Source organism: Pieris brassicae, chromosome 2 (genome assembly GCF_905147105.1).
Source record: "Pieris brassicae chromosome 2, ilPieBrab1.1, whole genome shotgun sequence".
NCBI lineage: Eukaryota > Metazoa > Arthropoda > Insecta > Lepidoptera > Pieridae > Pieris > Pieris brassicae.
In genome coordinates, this window is record NC_059666.1 from 1,099,713 (window position 1) to 1,122,240 (window position 22,528).

The 22,528-nt window shown below is 32.0% G+C and overlaps 4 protein-coding genes across 10 annotated transcripts in view; 3 read left to right on the forward strand and 1 right to left on the reverse strand.

Moving 5' to 3' along the window:
* The first annotated feature begins 2,849 nt into the window (after window positions 1-2,849).
* LOC123720776 (phosphatidylglycerophosphatase and protein-tyrosine phosphatase 1) lies at window positions 2,850-6,397 on the forward strand. The gene is made up of 6 exons (XM_045677539.1): window positions 2,850-2,970; window positions 3,052-3,198; window positions 3,929-4,009; window positions 4,585-4,688; window positions 5,011-5,143; window positions 6,072-6,397. The coding sequence occupies exons 1-6, from the start codon at window positions 2,968-2,970 to the stop codon at window positions 6,192-6,194; spliced, it is 591 nt and encodes a 196-aa protein (XP_045533495.1). The 5' UTR covers window positions 2,850-2,967; the 3' UTR covers window positions 6,195-6,397.
* A 1,588-nt stretch (window positions 6,398-7,985) lies between these two features.
* LOC123720700 (succinate dehydrogenase [ubiquinone] cytochrome b small subunit, mitochondrial) lies at window positions 7,986-11,145 on the reverse strand. Of its 2 annotated transcripts, XM_045677410.1 has the most exons (5): window positions 10,964-11,145; window positions 10,597-10,745; window positions 10,233-10,417; window positions 9,505-9,705; window positions 8,369-8,508 (listed from the first exon to the last, which is right to left on the reverse strand). In XM_045677410.1, coding segments are annotated over exons 1-5 (567 nt in total). In that variant the 5' UTR covers window positions 10,995-11,145; the 3' UTR covers window positions 8,369-8,507. The 2 variants fall into 2 exon arrangements, with proteins under 2 accessions (XP_045533365.1, XP_045533366.1); XM_045677409.1 differs by lacking the exon at window positions 9,505-9,705 and having other exon boundaries at window positions 7,986-8,508; window positions 10,964-11,140.
* A 242-nt stretch (window positions 11,146-11,387) lies between these two features.
* Window positions 11,388-13,586, forward strand: LOC123720591 (26S proteasome regulatory subunit 6A-B). The gene is made up of 5 exons (XM_045677269.1): window positions 11,388-12,049; window positions 12,125-12,320; window positions 12,573-12,769; window positions 13,013-13,143; window positions 13,338-13,586. Exons 1-5 carry the CDS (start codon window positions 11,495-11,497, stop codon window positions 13,543-13,545), a joined length of 1,287 nt encoding a protein of 428 aa, XP_045533225.1. The 5' UTR covers window positions 11,388-11,494; the 3' UTR covers window positions 13,546-13,586.
* A 306-nt stretch (window positions 13,587-13,892) lies between these two features.
* The window catches only part of LOC123719936 (tubulin polyglutamylase TTLL5), a 32,739-nt gene continuing 24,103 nt past the window's right edge, over window positions 13,893-22,528 (forward strand). For 3 of the 6 annotated variants that reach the window (XM_045676257.1, XM_045676259.1, XM_045676258.1), the window contains exons 1-2: window positions 13,899-14,031; window positions 14,341-14,441. In XM_045676257.1, coding sequence (XP_045532213.1) covers window positions 14,347-14,441 — 95 coding nt within the window. In that variant the 5' untranslated portion in view covers window positions 13,899-14,031; window positions 14,341-14,346. Of the gene's footprint in view, window positions 14,032-14,340; window positions 14,442-15,419; window positions 15,520-22,528 lie in introns of those variants that run through there. The other 3 variants (XM_045676263.1, XM_045676262.1, XM_045676260.1) reach the window with 3 other exon arrangements.

Below are 22,528 nucleotides of genomic sequence, written 5' to 3' on the forward strand. Positions count from 1 at the left end.
AGATAATGGTTAATTTATAATTTTATTTGTGTTGTAACAATTCAATGAACGATAAATAAGATAAGGAATGGTACCTATGTAATAATTTGGTTTCAATCGAACGGAATTATATATATGTACTAATTGAAATTATAACAATTATCTGTTTTATTTTGTGCGGTTTCTTCATGTGAAATCTCTTGCATATTGTGTGGATACCAGCAATCAGACTAATTTTTTTCTATTCCTTGAAAATTGTTCACATTAACAGGTTTATAATAAATTATCTACTTCCTATATATGTGGTAAAAGTGGATGAAATGCAAAGAACTGCACAAACTGATATGTCATAATTTAATTAAAAACAATTATTTTTGAAATATTTTATGTCAGAACTTGTAGCCTAAATCTATTCTGTGTTATAGAAGCATTAGGCGGCTTAATAGGCCACAGACAAGCATTTAGCTATAAATGGTCAATAAACATATGCATATCCAAAAAATTTATCTGTATTCAAAGCACGAATATGAATACAAAGATTTAAGTCAGACGTAAAATAGGATTTTGTTTAATATTATGGCAATAGTTTTGACTTTATGCCAGTTTCAATTAAAAGGTTGGGAAACTAAACGCGAGAAAAAATAAACAAAGACATCAAAAGTAAACAAAGGGATAAGCTACATTAATAGGGTTAAGGTACTGTGGTCTATTCTGATTTTTTTGCCGATCAGTAAAAAGGTCGCAGTAGGTTGGAAATAATTTTAATGTACTTCATCAATCTGTTTTGGCTTTGTATATTGTCTAAGTGTTTTGTTATATAATATGGATGTTACGTGGTATCTGTAAGATTACTAATAAATATATGACATTAACTGCAGAGCAGTTATTATAGACAGTAGACGCTGAATATTAGGTACAGAAACGGAATATGTACTTAGTTGCTTTAAATTTAAACTTCAAGTTCTAAGATTCATTAAAATCGTATTGTCGCTGTCAGTGGAGTATTAAGTTAGAGCAGCAGGAGTAATTTAAGATATTTATAGCGTGTAAATGTCGATATCAAAGCGGTCTCACCCACGACACAGTCCGATTCGGCTATATTTCACCTTTCCACAATTACAACCATTAAACAGGCAATCTTTGACTTTTTTTATTTTCAGGCAAACTTATTAGGATTCTGTGGCGTTAATGATGACAGATGAGTGCGGCTTAATATAAAACCTCTTTGAGAAATCGTTTCGAAAATTACTATTGGAATACTTTTAATTAAGTAATGGTGAACTTCGTTGTATACGGTATACATATTGTTTGCCTAAATACAGTAATACTGAATTTGGTTTGTTTTAGGTAAAATAATATAGATATATATCTAAATAGATCCCTCTAATTTATTATTGCGATATATGTAATTCTAATTAAGTTTGGAATTTATTTAATTAAGTAGCCAAAGTATTAATTTATATAAACTAGAAGTATCCTTAACTAAAAAGCCACCGTGGCATTGTAACATGATTTTAACTAATTACGTATATCTATTAGCAAGATAGAAGTCATAGACAAATGAACGAAGATCGAATCAAACAAAATTTGAATAGAACGGAAACAGTTTTTACCGCGCTTTAATTTAATTTTGGAACGGACCCCGTTGGGTTACAAATGGCGTCGATACATCATGGCGATGATATCTCTTTCAACTTACGCCCGACATGGGCAGCGAATTAATTGTATACTTAGAAAAAAAGAAACGAGTTATTAGCTATTCATTTTTAAATCAGACTTAAATAATTTTTGAAAATACGTTTATTCTTTTTCATTTAATAGCTTACTTACTAGTTACTAGCATCCGGTCCCTGCTTTGAACGGCTGGACTTTTGTTTTAATAATTCGTAAATAAATGTAAATTTGTTAAATAATGTTTAGTATTTTGTAAATACCACAGGTTACGAACTCAGGGAATACTGAAAGGGGTCATGGGTCAGATTAAAACTAGAGACTCACCACGAATAATATGACTTTCTTGTGTGAAAATCCATTATATACTATATAAAATATGTACATGGAATATCTTTCCATTCCATTCTCATCATATCATATTATGGTATCATAATTAGCGCTAAACGTAAGATTCAGAAACGAGACTTAATTGCGTATCTCTAGTCCTTTTCCTTCCTTACCTTAAGACGCGACTCTCTAAATATACCCGTTTGTCAAACAACAAGTGCTTATTAGTTTTGTTCTTATTCAAGCAACTTGGGTTAGTAATTATTCTGTTGAAAGTATGGAATAAAGAGAGGTAGACGTAATATGCCAGGAAGAATCTACAAGGTAGGGGTTCACATTCGTCTACAGCGACTGCAATATGTTTATTTTGGTAAGTAATCAAGCAGTAAATTTTTTTCAACAATATTTTACAATAATAGACGCCGATTATCTTTACTTCACACCCACGCTACATAGTTTTCTAGAACATAGACTTTGTAAAAATGAAGATACTGTGGTTGGCTATTTCTATAAAATTAAAATTTTATTAGAGATATATTGATTAGTGAGGTTATATGTTTCGTAAAAAAAATTGTTCAGGGGAAAGCGTAGCGTTTTGTGTAAATGGAACATTAGAACAGTTTAACGCCTTAAACATATTTTATGTAAGTGAAAAGGTAAATAAAATTGCCTTGTAAAAGAATCAGGCACAAAATTTTAATTAAATATCCTTCATCGGTTTCTATGATAAAATAATTTGTTTAATTCATCTTATAATATGAAGAATTATTATAAAATAAATATGTTAACATCAAAATAAAATATTTTGTAAGTATCAATTGTCAAATAACATTTCGTTTTTCTTATGACATTCAAACGACAACGAAGAATGACAAGTGTCATAACATTTCCGAGAGACGAGAATCGCATGTTATATTTGTTACTAAATCAAAGTTGTCTTGAATAAATAATTTCCGATCCCCACCACGGCGGAATCCAGCTTTCACCATGGTGTGGATGGTTTACTTTACTTATAAATGCTATGTTTTCTGCGCGAGGCTTACGTGTCTAACATAACTGTATTATTTACAGGGTACGGCGATGTTCGCGCGCGTTACGTTCTATCCCTCGTTGCTTTACAATGTTTTAATGGAAAAGGTGACTAGTAGACGATGGTACGATAGAATGGATGATCATGTAATCCTTGGAGCCCTTCCTTTCCAGGGAATGACAAAGCAGGTACTACTATTAAGATTATAAGTGATCCTTCTGCGTAAAGAATTGTATCATCTTCTCTTCTTTAAGTAGATGTAGGTTAATATTATGATAATTACATCCATGCGATTCTGTTTTATTAACTTGATTAATATATTCCATAGATGGAAAATGAATCATAACCTACATTAAGACAATTTGGTAACTAAATGATTTCCTTCAATTGTGTTGGCTTAAATTTGAATCTCCCGTTAATGTGAAAGAACTTTCCAGTCCCTAGAAATATACACGATAAATTGAATAAAATCAATTTTGATTGGTCCCCTTGCTAATTTGCTCGCAACATGCCATAATTTGAAGTCCAAGCTCTCTTTAATTTGAAGGGTTTAACATGCATAGACCTGTAGTTTGTTTATATACATATTTAAACCTGTCAATTGCATACATGAATGAGATATGGGTAAGTTCGCAGACCAGTCTTCTTCAAACATTATCAAATTAATGAGAGTTGACTTTATATAATGATATTTAATGAATAATTCGTAAAGTAAAACTTCCTTAATTTTTCTATATATTCCTATTTATCTTGTTTTGATTAATTATGTTGGAACTCTTAGATATTTTTTATTTCATGCCATAACTTTTATCAAATTTTCTCTATATTGAAAAGCTATAGAATATAATGAAAAAAAATATTTTAATTAAATTTTAGTCATTAAACCTTCAAGTATTAACCTAAGTTTATTGATTCCAGTTAATTGAAGAGGAAAATATCAAAGGTGTTGTTTCAATGAATGAGGCATATGAATTGAAAATTTTTTCAAATGACGCTGGGGTATGCAATATTTTACATTTTTATATGTAGCCTAAATTAGTCATTTATATGTACAACAGCAGTAACTAACAAAACTCTAGAACCTAAACTCAATACTGAATGTCTATGTGTAACAAGGAGATTAGCCATATTAGATAACATTTATTCAAATTTGTTATTGAAATATTTCATTGTGATTTTTTATATTGTTATGTAAATTGATGTCTTGAATGATATTATTTTAACATGGCCACAAAGTTCCTCTAGTGTATTTTGACGTTAAGAATGGAAAATTCCAGTGCAATTATTTAAGAATATATGTTTAATCAGATATGTTGTAATATCTACTTGTATTTGAAGATATAATATGGTTATCTTGTTCTTGCTTAGAATAGGCAACCTCAGGACATATTATGTGCTAATCATAAAATAATATCTAAGCAATGCAAGTTTTTGCTACACTTAAGCTTGTATGGACGGTAAATGGATAGTAATTTGGATATTCCAGATATTATAATTTCATGTATTGAATATTCCAATTATTAATAGCGTGATGGCAATAAATGAGAAATTTTATTTATATTTTCTTTATTCAGAGATGGCATGAACATGGTGTACAATTTCTCCAATTAGCCACAACAGATATCTTTGAAGCACCAGATCAGGATAAATTATATGAAGGAGTCAGATTTATAAATAGGTTTGTTAATATCTAATGTTGTAATATGCTAAACTAAATGAATTAAACTGGTAAGTTTCATAAAACAAAAACATTGCCTAGTTTGATAAAAAACTAACAAATAAATAATTTAATTTGATTTAATTATTGTTACATTGTACAATTTTATCTAATAGAAAATTACTGCTTTATTTACTTTTAATAATGACAAGTTGTGATAAACACAATTTCACAGGAATTTTTTTTTTAATGATTTTCATGAAATTACTCTTCTATGTTCTAATGTTTTAAGGTATAAAAGTTTACATTTAAGTTGGATTTCTTAAGACATATTTTGTTTCAGATTCCTTCCTAGTAGTAATAAACTGTCCGGATTAACCCTAGATGACAAACAAACAAACAGCGGTACTGTATATGTACATTGTAAAGCAGGACGAACTCGAAGTGCTACTCTGGTAGGCTGTTATCTCATGATGGTAAGATTTTATCTTAACAAATAAAATATAAAACAGGGCGTAGTTGAGATTTTAATTTATCTGGCAATAAAAAGTTTGAGGAATAATATTCAATAATGAAAAATTATTGAATAAAACCTCTTCGCGAATTTAATATAATAGTTAAAGTGTGTAGTAGTTGTGTTCTTTTGTTATGTAAGCAACATTAATCAATCAATTAATTAAAAAAATATTTTTATATGTGTACATAGTTTTGTTCCAGAAACAATAGACAATAAGAATTTATTAAACTCTGCGTTATAGCAATTGGCGTCTTGTTGTCTATTAATTTATTTATTTCGCACAATAGCCACAATGATTGTCCTATTGGTGAGATGTGATATTGAGCCAATTAATTATAAATTCTCCTACGCATGCGCTACGCCCCTTTGAGAACGAGAGTTACTATAAATTTAAGTCATTTTATTATTTTTGACGTTCATAGTGGGCTATTTGACAGCACGATAAAAAACGTTACGGAGTAAAAAGTCTTATATTAAAATATTGATTTTATATTTATACGTCAGTCACGTGACAAGAGGGCATTTTAGTTTTTTTGCAGTTATACTTTTGGCGTGTTAGGGAAAAAAAAAATTACAAACGTAGAATAAGGAAAGATATTTTTTTTTTAAATTTTTTTTTTACTTTATTTAAATTTATTATATGATATTAGGTTAGTGACTGCTAATAAAGGATTGTGTTCAATCGTGTCAAATAGCCCATTGTACAATTTTTGTTTGATTCATAATAAATGCTTTGACCTAATCCACTACGCTGGCCAAGCAAGGGACCACAAATTAATGAGTAAGGCATGACAATTATCTTCGAATTCACCTTCGTTAGTGTTAATTACGTTAAAATCTTACCTACCTCTCGACACTGATTACTAAAAAAGAATATTATTTGACAGAAAAATGGTTGGACACCAACCGAGGCAGTGGAATACATGCGGTCCCGAAGACCACACATACTTCTTCATACGAAGCAGTGGCAAGCTCTAGATATATTCCACCAGAGACATATCAAATCGTGATAATATAAATATAAACTGTATGAGAGTATTAATTTTATTGTAGATAGTCAAATACAACCTTAAAATATGTATAAATAAATACGACTTATAACAAATAGATCAGCCCCTCTACTATGCAACTTAATGTTTTGTTTTTTTTTTTATAAAATAGGGGGCAAACGGGCAGGAGGCTCACCTGATGTTAAGTGATACCGCCCCCCATGGACAATCTCAATGCCAGAGGGCTCGCGAGTGCGTCGCCGGCCTTTTAAGAATTTGTACGCTCTATTCTTGAAGGACCCTAAGTCGAATTGGTTCAAAAATACTTCACTGGGCAGCTGGTTCCACATAGCGGTGGTGCGATTAATGTGACTAAATTAATAAAAAATTGTCACTAAGATATAACCTTAATGACGTTATGTACCGACGAAACCTAAGATATTCTTGAATGCTTGTCAAACGTACGAATATTAAATATTGAAACTACGTGGTAAGCTTGCTGGTGGTTTTAAATAGAGAGTAATATAATTATTGTATACAATATTAATATATCTATATTTATAAATAATTTATAGTCACTTTGTCTTATGTATATATAATTTTTACGTAGTACATATATAAATTGCCATTTAATTTATTGGTAGTGGACTATAAGTAAGGACTAAGATTTCATATGCAAATAATTGATATGCATATAAATAATATAATAACTAGTTTTAGTTAAGTCCTGTAAAGTTATAATCGGCGAGTCAATGCGCCAAGTACCTACTAACTAGAAAGTTATTTCGTCAGGAACACTAGGCTATACGAAATGTGCGTTAACCACTGACCCATAATGGCTATCAACTGCGTAATGTCGTATACTAGAACGGATTTTATAGCACAATCTTTAATTATGAAATAAATAGTCAAACGCTCGTTTAGCCTCAAATGCACAGAATTATTACCATTATAGATTATTTTATACAATAAATATTTATACCTTTAAAGTGCGTTTCATTTTTACCAGCACCGGGAGCCTATCAACTTTTAAAAAGTCAACGCACTCGTGAGCCTTCTGGCAATGTGCGTCCGTAGGCAGAGGTATCACTTAAAAGTTCTATTGAAATAGGAGCTTTTTATATGTGATATTAAATATTGATAAACTAGTTTGGGGTGCAGGTTTGGACGCTAACAAATATTAGGCCACTTTGACCTCAAATATCTCCCCTTTGGTTAGGAATTCCAAATTCTATTCTAGATGTCTATTGTCAACAACTGCTAACCATAATGCAAAAGCTGGCTGCTGATAACCAAAGCTGGACTAATCTAAACCACTGCAGCTTCACAACGCTAGACCACACAATGCACAACAGACTGTTACCAAACTAGAAGTTTCAATTGGAATATCTAAGACATCCATCGTAAATTTTTCTTCCCGGACCATTTTCGAAATTAAGATAAGTTATTGCAAGGTAAAAATAACTACCCTGTTGGGTAAAGGGATCAATGAACTACCTATAAGATGGCAAGAGTATAGATTAATTAAATATATTCTATTTAAAAAAACTTTTTCTTCCCCTACAAAACGTCAATTTCATATGTAAGGACCTATTATGACATAACAAGGTTACAGTATACAGGATTTAACCTCGATAAAACATCAAATATTTACGTCGAGTTTAAACGTATAAAACTTACGTTAGGATACTTCCAAACGTAATGTTACGTTAATTACACGCATTTTAATCCTACAACCTCGAAAAAAATCTATTATTAAAAAAGTATTATCAATTCAGATTATTATATTAATGTGGTAATTAAAAACACATCATTAATAATACATTTTATTTCTACTAAAATAAATTAAAACAAGTCTCGATACAATACAAGTCAACTGTACAATTTGTTTAGTCTGCATCAAATAACAAAATAAAACATTAAAATGATAAAAATATTTTTCAAATTTGATTAAGTACAGACCAAATACCAATTATGTCACTAATTTATAACTGAAGTGGTGTTTAACACATTTCAACATAATTAAAGAATCGATAGCAACCTTGCTCGGTACTTGTATTGATGCAAATGGTATTTCAAAGCAATGTAAACCACCTTGCATAAGTGAACCATTTTAGTTGCTATAATTTAATCGACCCTTTATGCATTTTGTTTAGATTTCACACCCCATAGTTGTCGAATGGCGTTGGAGAGACCCACATCGTTGGCTATTAGGTAGAATAAACCTCCCAATGTTGCTATAGAAATAAGGTACACAAATGCGATGGCAATTTTGGGAATAATTGGGCCGAAGATGGACGCTCGGACATAATCTACAGCTATTGCTTCCAAGCCCCTGAAAAATAATGAAGTGAATTCAGTAACAAGTGGAGCTGAATCCCTTTGTAACAACGATTTATAGAGGTTATAAAACAGTTATCATTTCTAAGCAAAAATTGTATCTATGTCTCCGTAGAAATCAAACTGAATAACATATATTTTATTACCAATTGTTATTCAATTTATTATGTAGTTTAAACAAGTTGTGTAGTTTAACATATTTTTTTTTTGTAACTTTGACTTATAAAATATAAAATAATTGGAAATAATCTTTTTCTATAATATAAAATATTCAATTATGAATTATTTATTTGTAAAATATATTATTTCTACATTATTCAATACATAAACAATACACAAATGATCAATGATAAATAGTTAATTTGTAATTACAATTAAACTACAGTAACTAGAGCTGTGTTGGCCTAGTGGCTTCAGCTTGCGACTCTCATTCCCGAAGTCGTAGGTTCGATTCCCGGGTGTGCACCAATGGACCTTGTTTCTATGTGCGCATTTAACATTCGCACAAACGGTGAAGGAAAACATCGTGAGGAAACCGGCTTGCCTTAGACCCAAAAAGTCGACGTGAGTCAGGCACAGAAGGCTGATCACCTACTTGCCTATTCGATTAACAAATGAACATGAAACAGATACAGAAATCTGAGGCCCAGACCTAAAAACGTTGTAGCGCCATTGATTTTTTTTTCTTAAACTACAGTGATTATCGGAAATTATGATTTCTTTATTACATTAAATATGATTTCAAAAAATTATATATGTTTACTATACAGCAATTCTAAGAGCTATCTAATTCTATTAATTTATATTATCTACTAATCGAAATACCTTTAAGAAAGTGTTTAACTTTTTTACACCCCCTTTTTAGTAATAACAGTAAAGTTAATTTTGTTGTTTTGTATTTTATATCAATTAAATCAAATAGCTAATAAAAATAGCTACATGAGACTATGTCATTTTACATGTTATAGTTATTATGTAGAAGAAATGTTACTAGTGTTGGTCCTTAGGTTTTCTCATGTTACGCCAAATTCTCCAGAAACCTCTGCAGAGGCCAATGTCATTGAAGATCAAGAAAAATAAGCCACCCAACATCAATACTGTTAAAAAGTATACAACACCCATGGCAATTTTTGGTATGGTAACCCCGACAAGAAGTACTCGCACATACTCCACTACTATTGCTTCAAGGCCCCTACATTCAGAAAAAATGTCTTAGGATTGTCTAGAGACTATACTAGATTATACTACTGTATGTTTATCAAATAATATACCACAAAACAAAGTAAGATTAGTATGAACGATATGACAAAATTTAAGAGTTGACAATGTAGCAAACAGTTTCTCAGAGACAGTTTTTAAACATTTTTAATTTTTTTATATTAAAATAATAATTTTAAATATGATAACATAAAAAAATTTCATTGAACTAAAAACTATATCTCAGAAAGTATCAAATTCTTAGATCAAAGAAGGCAAAATACAAAGTTTTTTAATGATTAATGCTGTTTGATAAAACAAATAAAATTATGCAGACACATTTTTGTATTGGTTTCAATACTCAACTTATACAATGATCTGTTTCACAAGAAACTTAAATATAAGTTTGCCAAGTTTATTGTCTTATACATTTCATTAGTAAGGTACGGAGTGTAAACAAGCATGTATGTTGTTACACATTGTTAATATCTAATTAGAATCAAATAAATAAACTGAACTTACCAAAAACTATGGGCTGTTATTAAAATAGCCAAAACAGAGTCAAATATTTTATTCGGAATCATGAGGCATATTGGGATCAACGGGACTAGTGCAGCTGATGTAAGCTTCTCAATTACCCACAACTTGGAGTGGTCATGAGCTTTTTCTTCATGTAGTAAAGCTGGCGAAGTTCGGAATGACCTTACCTGAAGAAACAACAGTAACTATATTGTTATAAATACAATATGGTGTATATACAATCAAGTCCAGTTTAACAATTAAAAGGAGATACATGCTATGAAAACTTTCTTATAAATCAAATAGCAACAGGGTGAAGATTGTAGACAAACAAGAAAATTCTAGAATGAAATTTATATTTGCTTACTGCATTTAAAATAGGTGTTGTATCAGACTTGAGAAACGAAGTTTGCAAAGGCATGATACTTGAGAGCATCCTTTGTGTCTCTATTGGTTTAGTTGCTTGTTGAGTTGCTAGCCTCATTATTTGTTGGGAGAATACTCGACTTGTGCAGGCTGGAAGACAAATATACATTCTAAACAATCTATGTGGTTCATACATTTATGTTATGGTATGGTAGGTAGAATTATTATTCCTATGAATTATGCTGCCTACCATACTATAACATATAATATTGATAGTTTGATACAAAATTTGCAGTAATATTTAGACGCAGGTTTTTCGTTAGATTGCATGATATTATGTAATAAAATAACATTAAAATTTGTCTAACCTGGAGCACGGAAGAACATCGAAAAGGCCATTATTTTATAATTGACCTAATTTAATGGTAATAATTAAATTAAATTGTGCTTAATTAATGTTTTATCGCAAAAAATAGAAATACTTTTCGAAAAAATTATTTTTGCTTTTGGAACTAATAGCTGTCAAAGTTCAAACACTTCAATCTATTTTCTGTTTCTATCTTATGCCATTGTTCAACACAGATAGTAGCAATCAAGACATATAAGAATTAGGAAATCTGACATAAAAAGTAAGTTAACATAAATAACGTATTAAATTTGAATGTAAATATATAGATTTTTTAATTTAGTTTTATTTAAACGAGTTTCTTATTAAGACAATATTGCATATGGTAATCCGTAAATACGAAATGATATTTGGGATCTGTCAAACCCTAAATTATAAATGCTGAAAGTGGCAGCACCAGCGATGACAATTCATTTTGAGATTTCCAAAACTGTGCTTGATTACCAAATATATTAAACAAAATTGAAACAATTTCAAAAGACCTTTACTAAAAATGGCAACAACTTTAGAAGATAAATCAATCTGGGAGGATGGTGAAGAGGCTCTTAGTGAAGAAGTGCTGCGAATGCCAACAGATGAAATCGTCAGCCGTACCCGATTGTTAGACAATGAAATTAAGATTATGAAAAGCGAAGTAATGAGAATATCTCATGAATTACAATCACAAAATGATAAAATTAAAGAAAATACAGAAAAAATAAAAGTTAATAAAACACTGCCATATCTTGTATCAAATGTTATTGAACTGTTAGATGTGGATCCACAAGAAGAGGAAGAAGATGGTGCAGTAGTGGACTTGGACTCTCAAAGAAAGGGTAAATGCGCAGTAATCAAGACCTCTACCCGCCAAACATACTTTTTACCTGTAATAGGTCTAGTAGATGCAGACAAACTTAAGCCAGGAGATTTGGTAGGTGTCAACAAAGACTCTTATTTGATCTTGGAGACTTTGCCAGCAGAATATGATGCAAGAGTGAAGGCTATGGAGGTAGATGAAAGACCTACAGAACAGTATTCAGATATTGGTGGATTAGATAAACAAATTCAGGTATTGTTTTTATTTTCTATGTACTTTTGTGCCAGTGGGTAACTAAAATTTAATTTAATGATGAAATTATTTCAGGAACTTATTGAAGCTGTAGTTCTGCCAATGACTCATAAAGAGAAATTTGTGAACCTGGGAATTCACCCACCAAAGGGAGTACTGCTGTATGGACCTCCTGGTACAGGCAAGACACTGCTGGCAAGAGCTTGTGCTGCTCAGACCAAGTCCACATTCTTAAAATTGGCTGGGCCTCAACTAGTGCAGATGTTTATCGGTAAATAAGTTTTGACAAACAATTTAAAATAAAAAAAAAGATATCTATCCATATAAATAAAATATCCTTTGAATGTGTATGTTAAATTCAGTAATAGTTTTGTTTTATAATATTAGCTACCTAATTGCTAACTCCAGGGTAATAATAAGTGAATTATATGTATATTTTATTTGAAAACACAACACCTATTTATAAGGATAAAGAAAAAAAGAATCCCATTACTCTTGAATGACTAAGTTTTACAATTTAAAGGTGATGGAGCTAAATTGGTGCGAGATGCATTTGCTCTAGCTAAAGAAAAGGCACCAGCAATTATCTTTATTGATGAATTAGATGCTATTGGTACCAAGAGATTTGATTCAGAAAAGGCAGGTGATCGTGAAGTCCAAAGAACTATGTTGGAGTTGCTTAACCAGCTTGATGGTTTTAGCTCAACAGCAGATATTAAGGTATAAAATGGGATTGATAGCTAACCATAACCTTAACAATAAATTAGAAGAACTAAATAACCTTTTACAAATTATGGTTAAAATTAACTTTATTAAAGTAAAGTAAAATTTGTAGTAAATATTTATCATGGTTAAATCTTCTCAAATAGGATGTCTAAATGAATAAAATTTTGATTTTCACTACCTGAATATTAATTAGATTGGGTTATTCTAAGAGTTTACCTATTATGACTTCAATTTCAGGTTATTGCGGCAACAAACAGAGTGGACATATTGGATCCTGCTTTGCTGAGATCTGGTCGTCTTGATAGAAAGATTGAGTTCCCACATCCTAATGAGGAAGCCAGGGCAAGGATCATGCAAATCCATTCACGGTATGATTATTTAGAATATTTCAAAAAATTATGTTGTGTATAATAGGATCAAGAGAGGTGTTATGCTTTTATATGTAGCCCGTAAAAGAGATTTAATTCCCTGGAATTCTGAACTCAGAACCCCAAAAATTTATTCAGTGTGTAAACAGACATATATCTGAAATAATATTTTTTAATGTATTTGTAATTTTCAGTAAAATGAATGTATCTCCTGATGTTAACTTTGAAGAATTATCGCGTTCTACTGATGACTTCAATGGCGCTCAGTGCAAGGCTGTTTGTGTTGAAGCTGGTATGATTGCACTGCGTCGCTCTGCAACTTCCGTTACTCACGAGGACTTCATGGACGCCATATTGGAAGTGCAGGCCAAGAAAAAAGCCAATCTCAGCTATTATGCTTAGTTTACCTATCCTATCTACTAAATAAAATGTATTGGAAATTATTTGTTGTTGTTGTTCTTTAAGCTTAACTTGCTTACGATATGAAGAATCTAAGTAATATATTTTTAGTGCATTTCCGTTTTAAAATTACGTCATAGTTGTCAAGATAGAATAGAATTTAGTAATAATTATATTACTTACTTTTACTTTCCTCGCAGAACCGCGTATACCTGCAGATTTTTACCTATAATTCTATGTAATATAATAATTCTGATGATAATAAAGTAAACTTTGAGGTTTATTCAACCTGTGGAAAAAAAAATAATATGGCAGCACTGTTCGGAACGTCAATTGTCATTCTACTATGAAAAAATTTAAATTATGGAGCTATCAAAATTGTATGTGAATATTATAATGTAAAACTTATTTTATTAATACAAAAAGAAATGTGAAATTAACAGTAAAAGTTTCCTGCACATCGTGGGCCGTTTAATTTACGTAGCAAGCGTAAGTCTATCCAATTGAATAGCTTAAGTAGTATCAGAGTTTATTATTGTTTAAAAACAGATGGTAAGTGTACCGCATGAAAGTTATTGATTTTTTCCAAGTATTTCAAAGAACTGCATTACTGATATATGCAGCAGCATACTGAACAAAATTATAATAAATTGTTATAAGTAGGTATTTTTTAATAACATTAATTATTTATAGGTAGCTCTAATTTCTGTCTGCAGCATTAAATTATTACGACTTATTCTTAATTCATATTATATCCGTATATAATATTTATGTAATTATATATTTATGTCCTTAAAGTCCACCATGGATCCAGAAGACGAAATCAAGCTACAAAAAAAGGTACCAGATGATTTACCTAAAATACATACAAAATGCAACAGCAACCGTCCACACACCAGGTTAATTATAAGAGAAATTATTTATGTATTTATTTTTCATATGCTTGAGTTCGAAAGTTATCATAATATTTTTTTAAATAATTATATAATAATTTATTTTGATTACTCCAAAGAAAAACTTGGATGGACCAAAATTCCTTAATACTTTATAATTAAAAAAATATATATTGACCACATAAAAGGAGTTTAAAGGTCTGAATGGGACTGAAACGAAACACCAATTCATATTGCACCAAATGGCACATGCTTTTCCCACTCCTATCAAAGCACTCAATCAGACCTTAAAAAAATAATGTCTTCTAAATTTGGCATTTTATGTTTCAACACTGCAATTCATCTGCAAACAAACACGGATTGTTTGATATTTTTAAAATTATGTCATTTAAAAAATTTTTTATCTCTGTATTATTTTTATATTTTGATTCTCAAAAACCAAGCTATTGAATGTTTTGCTCACTGCCAAGAACTGCGGCTTGTTTATCATGTAAACTATATGATAGATGACTATTAACTATTAGGTACAAACTTGGGAATTCAACTACATATCATAAATACCCACTATATTTCGTTAGCTTATCAACATATACATAAATATACTTAAAATAAGTCATACATAATTGACAACTTACAATATTGGTTTTTAGGTTGTTAAATAAGTACAAAAAAATCATCAGTAACAATTTTAAAATTACCAACTGATGTCTCTAGGCTACATTTATTTGAATAGTAAATTATGTATAAATTTAATAGTTAAGGCGAATAACCCAAAGCCTCAGTGTGTCAAAGCCGAAGAAACGAATCGTTACAGTAGGCAGGCACATCCTAATAACTTGAATGAGTGAAATACACTATATTTTAAAGTCTGTCAAAGGTTATGGTGATTAGCTTAGTGCATTCAAAGCCTTACGTACTGTTTATCTATCTGCAAGTGTCGAGCAACGTTAGCGGGTAACCAGCTGTTTCGTACTTCGTAACACAGTCATTATGAGTGCTCACTCGTGCGCGGTCGTGCGTATCGTGGCTTCAATACTCAAATCGTGATATGATTCGCAAGTGACTTAATAATGGGAAAATTATTGTGAGTAATTTTTGAATATTTTACGTATATATTTTTCATTAATTGTCGAGACCGATGCGTAATTTGCGTAATAACGAATTAACTTTTTGATGCTTATTTTTGCGTTTATGCAGAAAATCTAAACAAACGGTATTCATATTATTTAAAAATAATTTTATTAGAACAATTGTCCCTAGTCCTTTTTTCGAATACTACTATATCCCTGTCTTACGAAACCCTTCAACGGTGTATACACAAAACAATTAAAAATATCCACGAATATAATTAATGATATAAAGTCATTAGGTCTTATATACGAATAAATTAAACACAGTTGGGGTTACGCGATCTCAGAGTTGGAAATCTTACCCGTAACCACTAGGCTAACTCTCTCATTTATCCTAATTAGTACAATTCAAGACATGGAATGAATATTTTGCAAATTAATATTTATTATACAATTGATACATACACATATATATATATATATATGGGAAGAAGTATTCCCAGGATGTTATATGTGTAGGTTATTATGTTTTTATGTAAATTTTTTGAAATACAACAATTATTGTGTAAGGGGTCGCAAAAACCCTTGCCAACACACAAATACCAATCTTCGAGGTATCCTCTGTATACTGATCCAATTATACTTATGAAAACAATCTTCAATCAGCCTATTCATTCAAATATCTGGACGCGACTTTCAACTGAAGTTCCAATGATATGCGAAGCGATACGGGATATATCAGCTAAATGTTATGATTACAAATAAGTTACTTTTATAAAGCGTTATTTTACCTGCATTGTATGTAGAATAGATATGTATTACACATCTTACACATAAAGTGTAAGATGACCGTCAATTCACATACATAAATATAGTATATGTACTAGCTGCCCCCCCCCGAACTTCGTTTCTCCTTACTGTGATTTTACTTGGCCATTTTGCTATGTTACCCCAGAGACTGTTCGGTATTTCGGAATGAAAACGTTTTTTCTGTGTATATAAACTTCAAGAGTTCAAGTCATAAGTTTTTTTCGGGTGGACACCGCTTATCACTTAGGGGCTCTCAGTATTAATGAATAAGTATAAAAAAATTCATAAGAATCGAGCCGTTTCGGAGGATTATGGGAACGAACATTGTGACACGAGAATTTTATATATTAGATATATCGTGTTATGTATTCTAGTATAATTATATGTGATGCAATTGTAGTACATGGATATAAAGTTTAAGAAATTTAAATATGATAGAAGTAGATATTCCCGTACATATTGTGTATCAGTAAATAAGGATCTTATAGGGTATGAATACATGTACTTTATAACAGGAAAAGGGTCCTTAAAACGCGAAATAATCTCCACTTTTGTTTCACACTGCATATTAGGGATCGTCACTCCCTTGCATGACGTGATACTCACCAATTGAGGGTTCTAATTCCCCTTCCAATATCGATGAGTTGACACACGTTGTCCGGGAAACGCTGTTTTTCTCATGTAATAATAAAAGTTCGTGTGTTTTCACAATTAGAGTATATACCGCTGCTTGTATACGTTTCTAGAATTATTGTTATATAGTTGTGAACGTAGTACGTGTAAGCACTTAACTGTGTTTTTGTTTTTGGTTTGCCGTTTTTCATTACTTGTATTCTAACCAATTTACGTAAAACCTAAAGCGTCATGATAAGTGAAAACCACGAAAATCCTTGCAGTTTTGGAGTTTATCGCGAACGTGTGGACGTGGATGTACGGCCGCTTCAATCAAATCAAACCTAATCTGTCCGTTTTTTACTAGAGTGATACTTTACAATCCATTTCTCATAACATATTTTTCCAATAACCGATCCATGGATCGTTTTAATAAAATATCTTTGAATTCGACAGTTTGAATTTTGACATTTATCAATCTAAATTTGCGAAACTCTGTATTGGAAATAATTTTTGATTCTAGATCAAGGTATTTCACGCGATAATAAACCACCTTTCGACATTTAAAGAAAACGAACATTTCCGAAAACTTGTCAACCAACACTGTGTCACATAAACATTGTAACTCTATCACGACTTTTTAAATTAAAATTAAAAATCTTGCGCAATTTGAAACGATATTTAAATTCAAGTTTTACAGTTAACCGCCGTCTTAAATTGTACTTTCTCCTTTATGGTCCGATTTACACTAAAATTTTAAATGCGTAAAGTTGCGATCGTTATGTACGCGGAGCTATACCATATAATCAATCTAGATTATCGGGTAATTTAACTGATATTAGTATAATAATTCTACTAAATGTATTAGTTTTTATGTAATAGGAGGAAAACGGGCAGGAGGCTCACCTGATGTTAAGTTATAGTTCTGACCATGGATCACATTGCTTGAATGCTCGCAAGTGCGTTGCCGGCCTTATAAGAATTGGTACGCTCTTGAAGGACCCTAAGTCGAATTGGTTCGGAAATACATCAGTGGGCAGCGGGTTAGACATAGTGTTCGTGTGCATTAGTAAAAATTTACATAAAGCTTTTTAAAATGTTTATGTATTTGATATTGTCTGAATTGTATATCTGAATATGACCTGTTTAGTTTTGAACGTGTGTATCGAAAACTATATCAGACGAGACATATGGAGACGATATTTTTGTTTATTTTCGGTTCAGAAATGTTTGTTATTCAGGCTTGTAAATTAAGTCGATTTAATTTTTTTAAATACATGTAGTTTTTTATCGCGTGCTTTCTCACATCGCCTATATAATTTAGCCTAGATGGCGGATGGTATTGGTAACATGTAAAGATAATTCCACTTACACTACGTACATATTAATTTAAAACGTAGAATGAAAAAGAAACAAATATTTCTCCAAAAATACATAGGTCTGTATACACAAAATGATAATGTAAATGCATAAGGTTTTTCGTTTATAGCTAGCTTTTAGGGCTTTTAATATAAACTTAAGTTCGATTAAAGTACTTTTACAAAGTCATTCGAAATTTATCATTCTAAGTAGTTATAGTTGAAAGTTACAAAGTGTAAGTTCTCGTGGCGTGACTGAGGTGAGTAATACACGAAATTATAGATAGCCATGCACCAATGTCGGGTTGATGATTCGACAACGAATGCCTGTACACTTACGTAATAATTAGTTTGATCGTGTAAGTTTCAGAGTCGAGACATATACATACATATCCATGTTATCCTTATTGACATACAGGAGCCGTACTAACGCTATGTTGTAACTATGATACATATCTTAGGCTTGCTATGTGTGCCTTTATAAGTGGAAACATATATAGTAGGGAAAGTGTTCGTTTACTATACATCCTGTAATAAGAGGAATGTATGAGTTGAAGGTTTGTGTTCCATCCATCCATTAATTGCACAGACATTAATCTGTTTTGTATATCAATTAACAAATTTAAAGAGGTCTCGTGGATAGACAATTCGATGATCAGCCCAGAAGGCTGACACACGCCGTCGACTTTTCGAGTCTAAGGCATATATGATGTTTTCTTTTAACAAAAATAAAATCAGAAATCAGACCCGGGGATCGAACCTATGACATCAGGTATGAGGCTTGGCCAACACTGCTTTTAGTTTAACAAAAACTAGTACCTACTAATATTTAATTATTGTACACTGTTCTGTATTTATTCTACATAAATTCCTGATAGTGTACAATCATTCTTACAATACAATTCTATGAACTATGTAATGGCGTACGACATCCTCTCACTCGACCAAATTTAGATTTACGGTTATCGAATACGTAATCGAAATTGCTTAATTCAAACAGAAGCAGTACGAATACTTACGTAATTGTTCCGGTGTAAAACGTTTTATAGTTGCCATTCAGCTCTTGACTACTGAACTAAGTTCATACATGCAGTTTGAGAGGGTAGTCCTACACCTATCAAGCTTGGACCATATATATTTGGCCTTTTATATACAATTTCTATCTTCGCATTTATCATTGGCTCGAATAGTGAAGTAAGACATCGTGAGGAAACCGGCTTGCCTTAGACCCAACAAGTCGACGGTGTGCGTCAGGCACAGGAGGCTGATCACCTACTTGCCTATTCATTTTACAAATGATCATGAAACAGATACAGAAATCTGAGGCCCAGACCTAAAAAGAGTGTGGCGCCATTGTTTTATTTTATGTTATACACAAGTATTGTACCTTTTAATCCAAAATTATTTCTGTCCAGCCAGCAAAGTAATTTTAGATTATCTCGCAAGCAGGGTAGTAGACATTCCTCAAAGAGCATTAAGCTGATTAGCTGGGCCTGTAATTTAGCGATAACTCGACGCGTGCTAATGCACTATGTACTCTAGATTTATTTTGAACCGGCCAGACGTTTCCTTTATCATGGTAACCCATTTATATTCAAGACTTACTCGCCTCGGTTCACATTACGCATTTGTTTGTAATGCGAAAATCTTTGTATCACAAGAATTACGTTTGCCCCATGGGATTGTTCCATTGCCCTTAATTTATTCAAAAATATATATATACAACACTATATAAGTCACTAATGACCCGTGTTTGGGAACAGAATTATGCCCGTTTTGATTATACATATACACATTGAGTGTTCAGTCAGGAGTTTATCGGATTGATATCTGCTATATTTCAGCTGTCTCACCTCGATGTCGGTCGTTCAACAACAGCGTTTTTAAGGCAGTTGTTGGGCACAACCACTGTTGAACCAGCTACCCACTGAAGTATTTCCGAACGAAGTAAAAAGTAGAGGAAAAATGTCTCCTTCAAAAAAGAGCGTACCAATTCCTAAAAACAACGAACGCAACGTCTGACAGCGTACGTCAAAAATTTTATTTGATTTTGACATACGCTAATGTTTTCTCTGAAAGTTTTAACTTCAAATATTAGTTGATAATGGACATTTTGTTTATTTTTTTATTCCACATCATTATTCTACTAATCCCATAGAATGTCAAAATAATACCTACAGAAAAAAAACATTTAAAAGTTACATATTTATATGCCTAAATCTTATAACTAACAATGGTAGTTGTTATAGTAGCTAGGCTTTGACTTCATATACCCTTCGTAAAATGTTTAACAAATAGTAAATTTAGCCGTTATGAATGTCTCAGTTTTTATTTACCAAATACGATTTCTTCACGTTCACGTTTTGAACCGGAATAAACTCCGAAGAGTTTATTTATTCTTATTTTATCCCATGCAGTGTTTCTTATTATAGCGTCACAGTTAAAGATAAACATTGAACACTTTGGCAAATTATTTTTGGGTTAATGATGCTTGAAAACTATGAGTCATATTCTTGAATCTTATTAATAAAAAATGTTTTTACTTTTTTTGTTGTATATAACACGCACGATCGCCACCCATGGATACCTAACGCGGGGCAAACGGGCAGAAGCCTCACCCGGTGTTGAATAAAAATACATGAGATCGCCACCCATGGATACCTAACGCGGGGAAAACGGGCAGAAGCCTCACCCGGTGTTGAATAAAAATACATGAGATCGCCACCCATGGATACCTAACGCGGGGCAAACGGGCAGAAGCCTCACCCGGTGTTGAATAAAAATACATGAGATGGCCACCCATGGATACCTAACGCGGGGCAAACGGGCAGAAGCCTCACCCGGTGTTGAATAAAAATACATGAGATCGCCACCCATGGATACCTAACGCGGGGCAAACGGGCAGAAGCCTCACCCGGTGTTGAATAAAAATACATGAGATGGCCACCCATGGATACCTAACGCTAGAGGGCTCTTTTTTATATTTTGTTTTGTTCTCAGCGATTTTTTATGTCTTGTAAGGCTAGACAAAAATGATACACGAAAAGTTACAAGGAAAAAGTTAAAAGTTGCCTATTTGATAACTTCTCACGCTAGAGGAAAAGAAAGACGGCTCGTCTTGCCAGTCACTTAAGAATTGGTACACTCTTTTCTTGAAGGATCCTAAGTCCAATTGGTCGGATACATCAGAGGGCTATCAACCCAATTCAGTTTGTTAACCTGGTACTTACGAAAGTACTGATTTTGTCTCCATATATGGTTTGACCTCAGATTGCAACTGTTTCTGTGATCCTTCTGGCGTAAGACATTTTTTTTAATATGTGTTTATTCATTTTAAGTACATATAAGTAAAAAAATCCTGTGTCAAGTTTCGGTACGGTTTCCAGCTCTTTCATAACAAACTTAATTATACATTCCTTAAAATATTTAATTTATATATAATTTAGTTACATCTTTTATTTTCTTGAGTGAATGTGTGAGTCAGTGAGTGAATGAATAAAGTATGTACCTACATACTAGGTCTCAGAAGAAGCTCTAACTCTGCGTAGGGTATGTTCATAAGCCAGTCCTTAAGTCGTATTTTTAGATTGTAGACGGTGAGCGGGTAGATGTTAAGCAGCCTAATTATTTATTAATAAGACATGCCGCTTACCATACTATATTTACTATCAATTTACAAGCAAGTGTTCTTTCATTGAAAAGTCTATCAAGCAGGGATTTGCGCAGGGTTAAGTCACCTATTAACTAACTAACTGAAACTAAATAGCTAAACAATAAAAAAGGTTCATAGTAATAAGATCGTAAATCACTTAACTTTAGGTGAGCTTCTTGCCCGTTTGCCGCTATTCTATAAAAAAAAATCGAAGTTGTTTTATATTTTTCTCCACATTTTGGCCACTTTGAATTCATTCAACGGAGTGCGGTCATACAGAATGTGTCATTGTAACTATGCATGTGGTGACCATGGCCATATATAAACACAATCGATCTGCTGTACATATATGGATTATTCCGACATGCTTCGGTGCCTTAGATTCTCTGTTAAAATGGGACTAAAAGCTTTAAAAACTTGTCTATGGTATCGAATAGCCTGGAACGATATTCGTGACTTAAGAAAAATAGGTCTCTAATGAAAAGTTGTTGTCGCTTTGTAACAACATCGACTAGCGAGTGGCTTACTGCAATCTATGTCAGTAAATTTGCAATTGTATCACTACTAACCAGTTTGTTTTTAATAGAACAG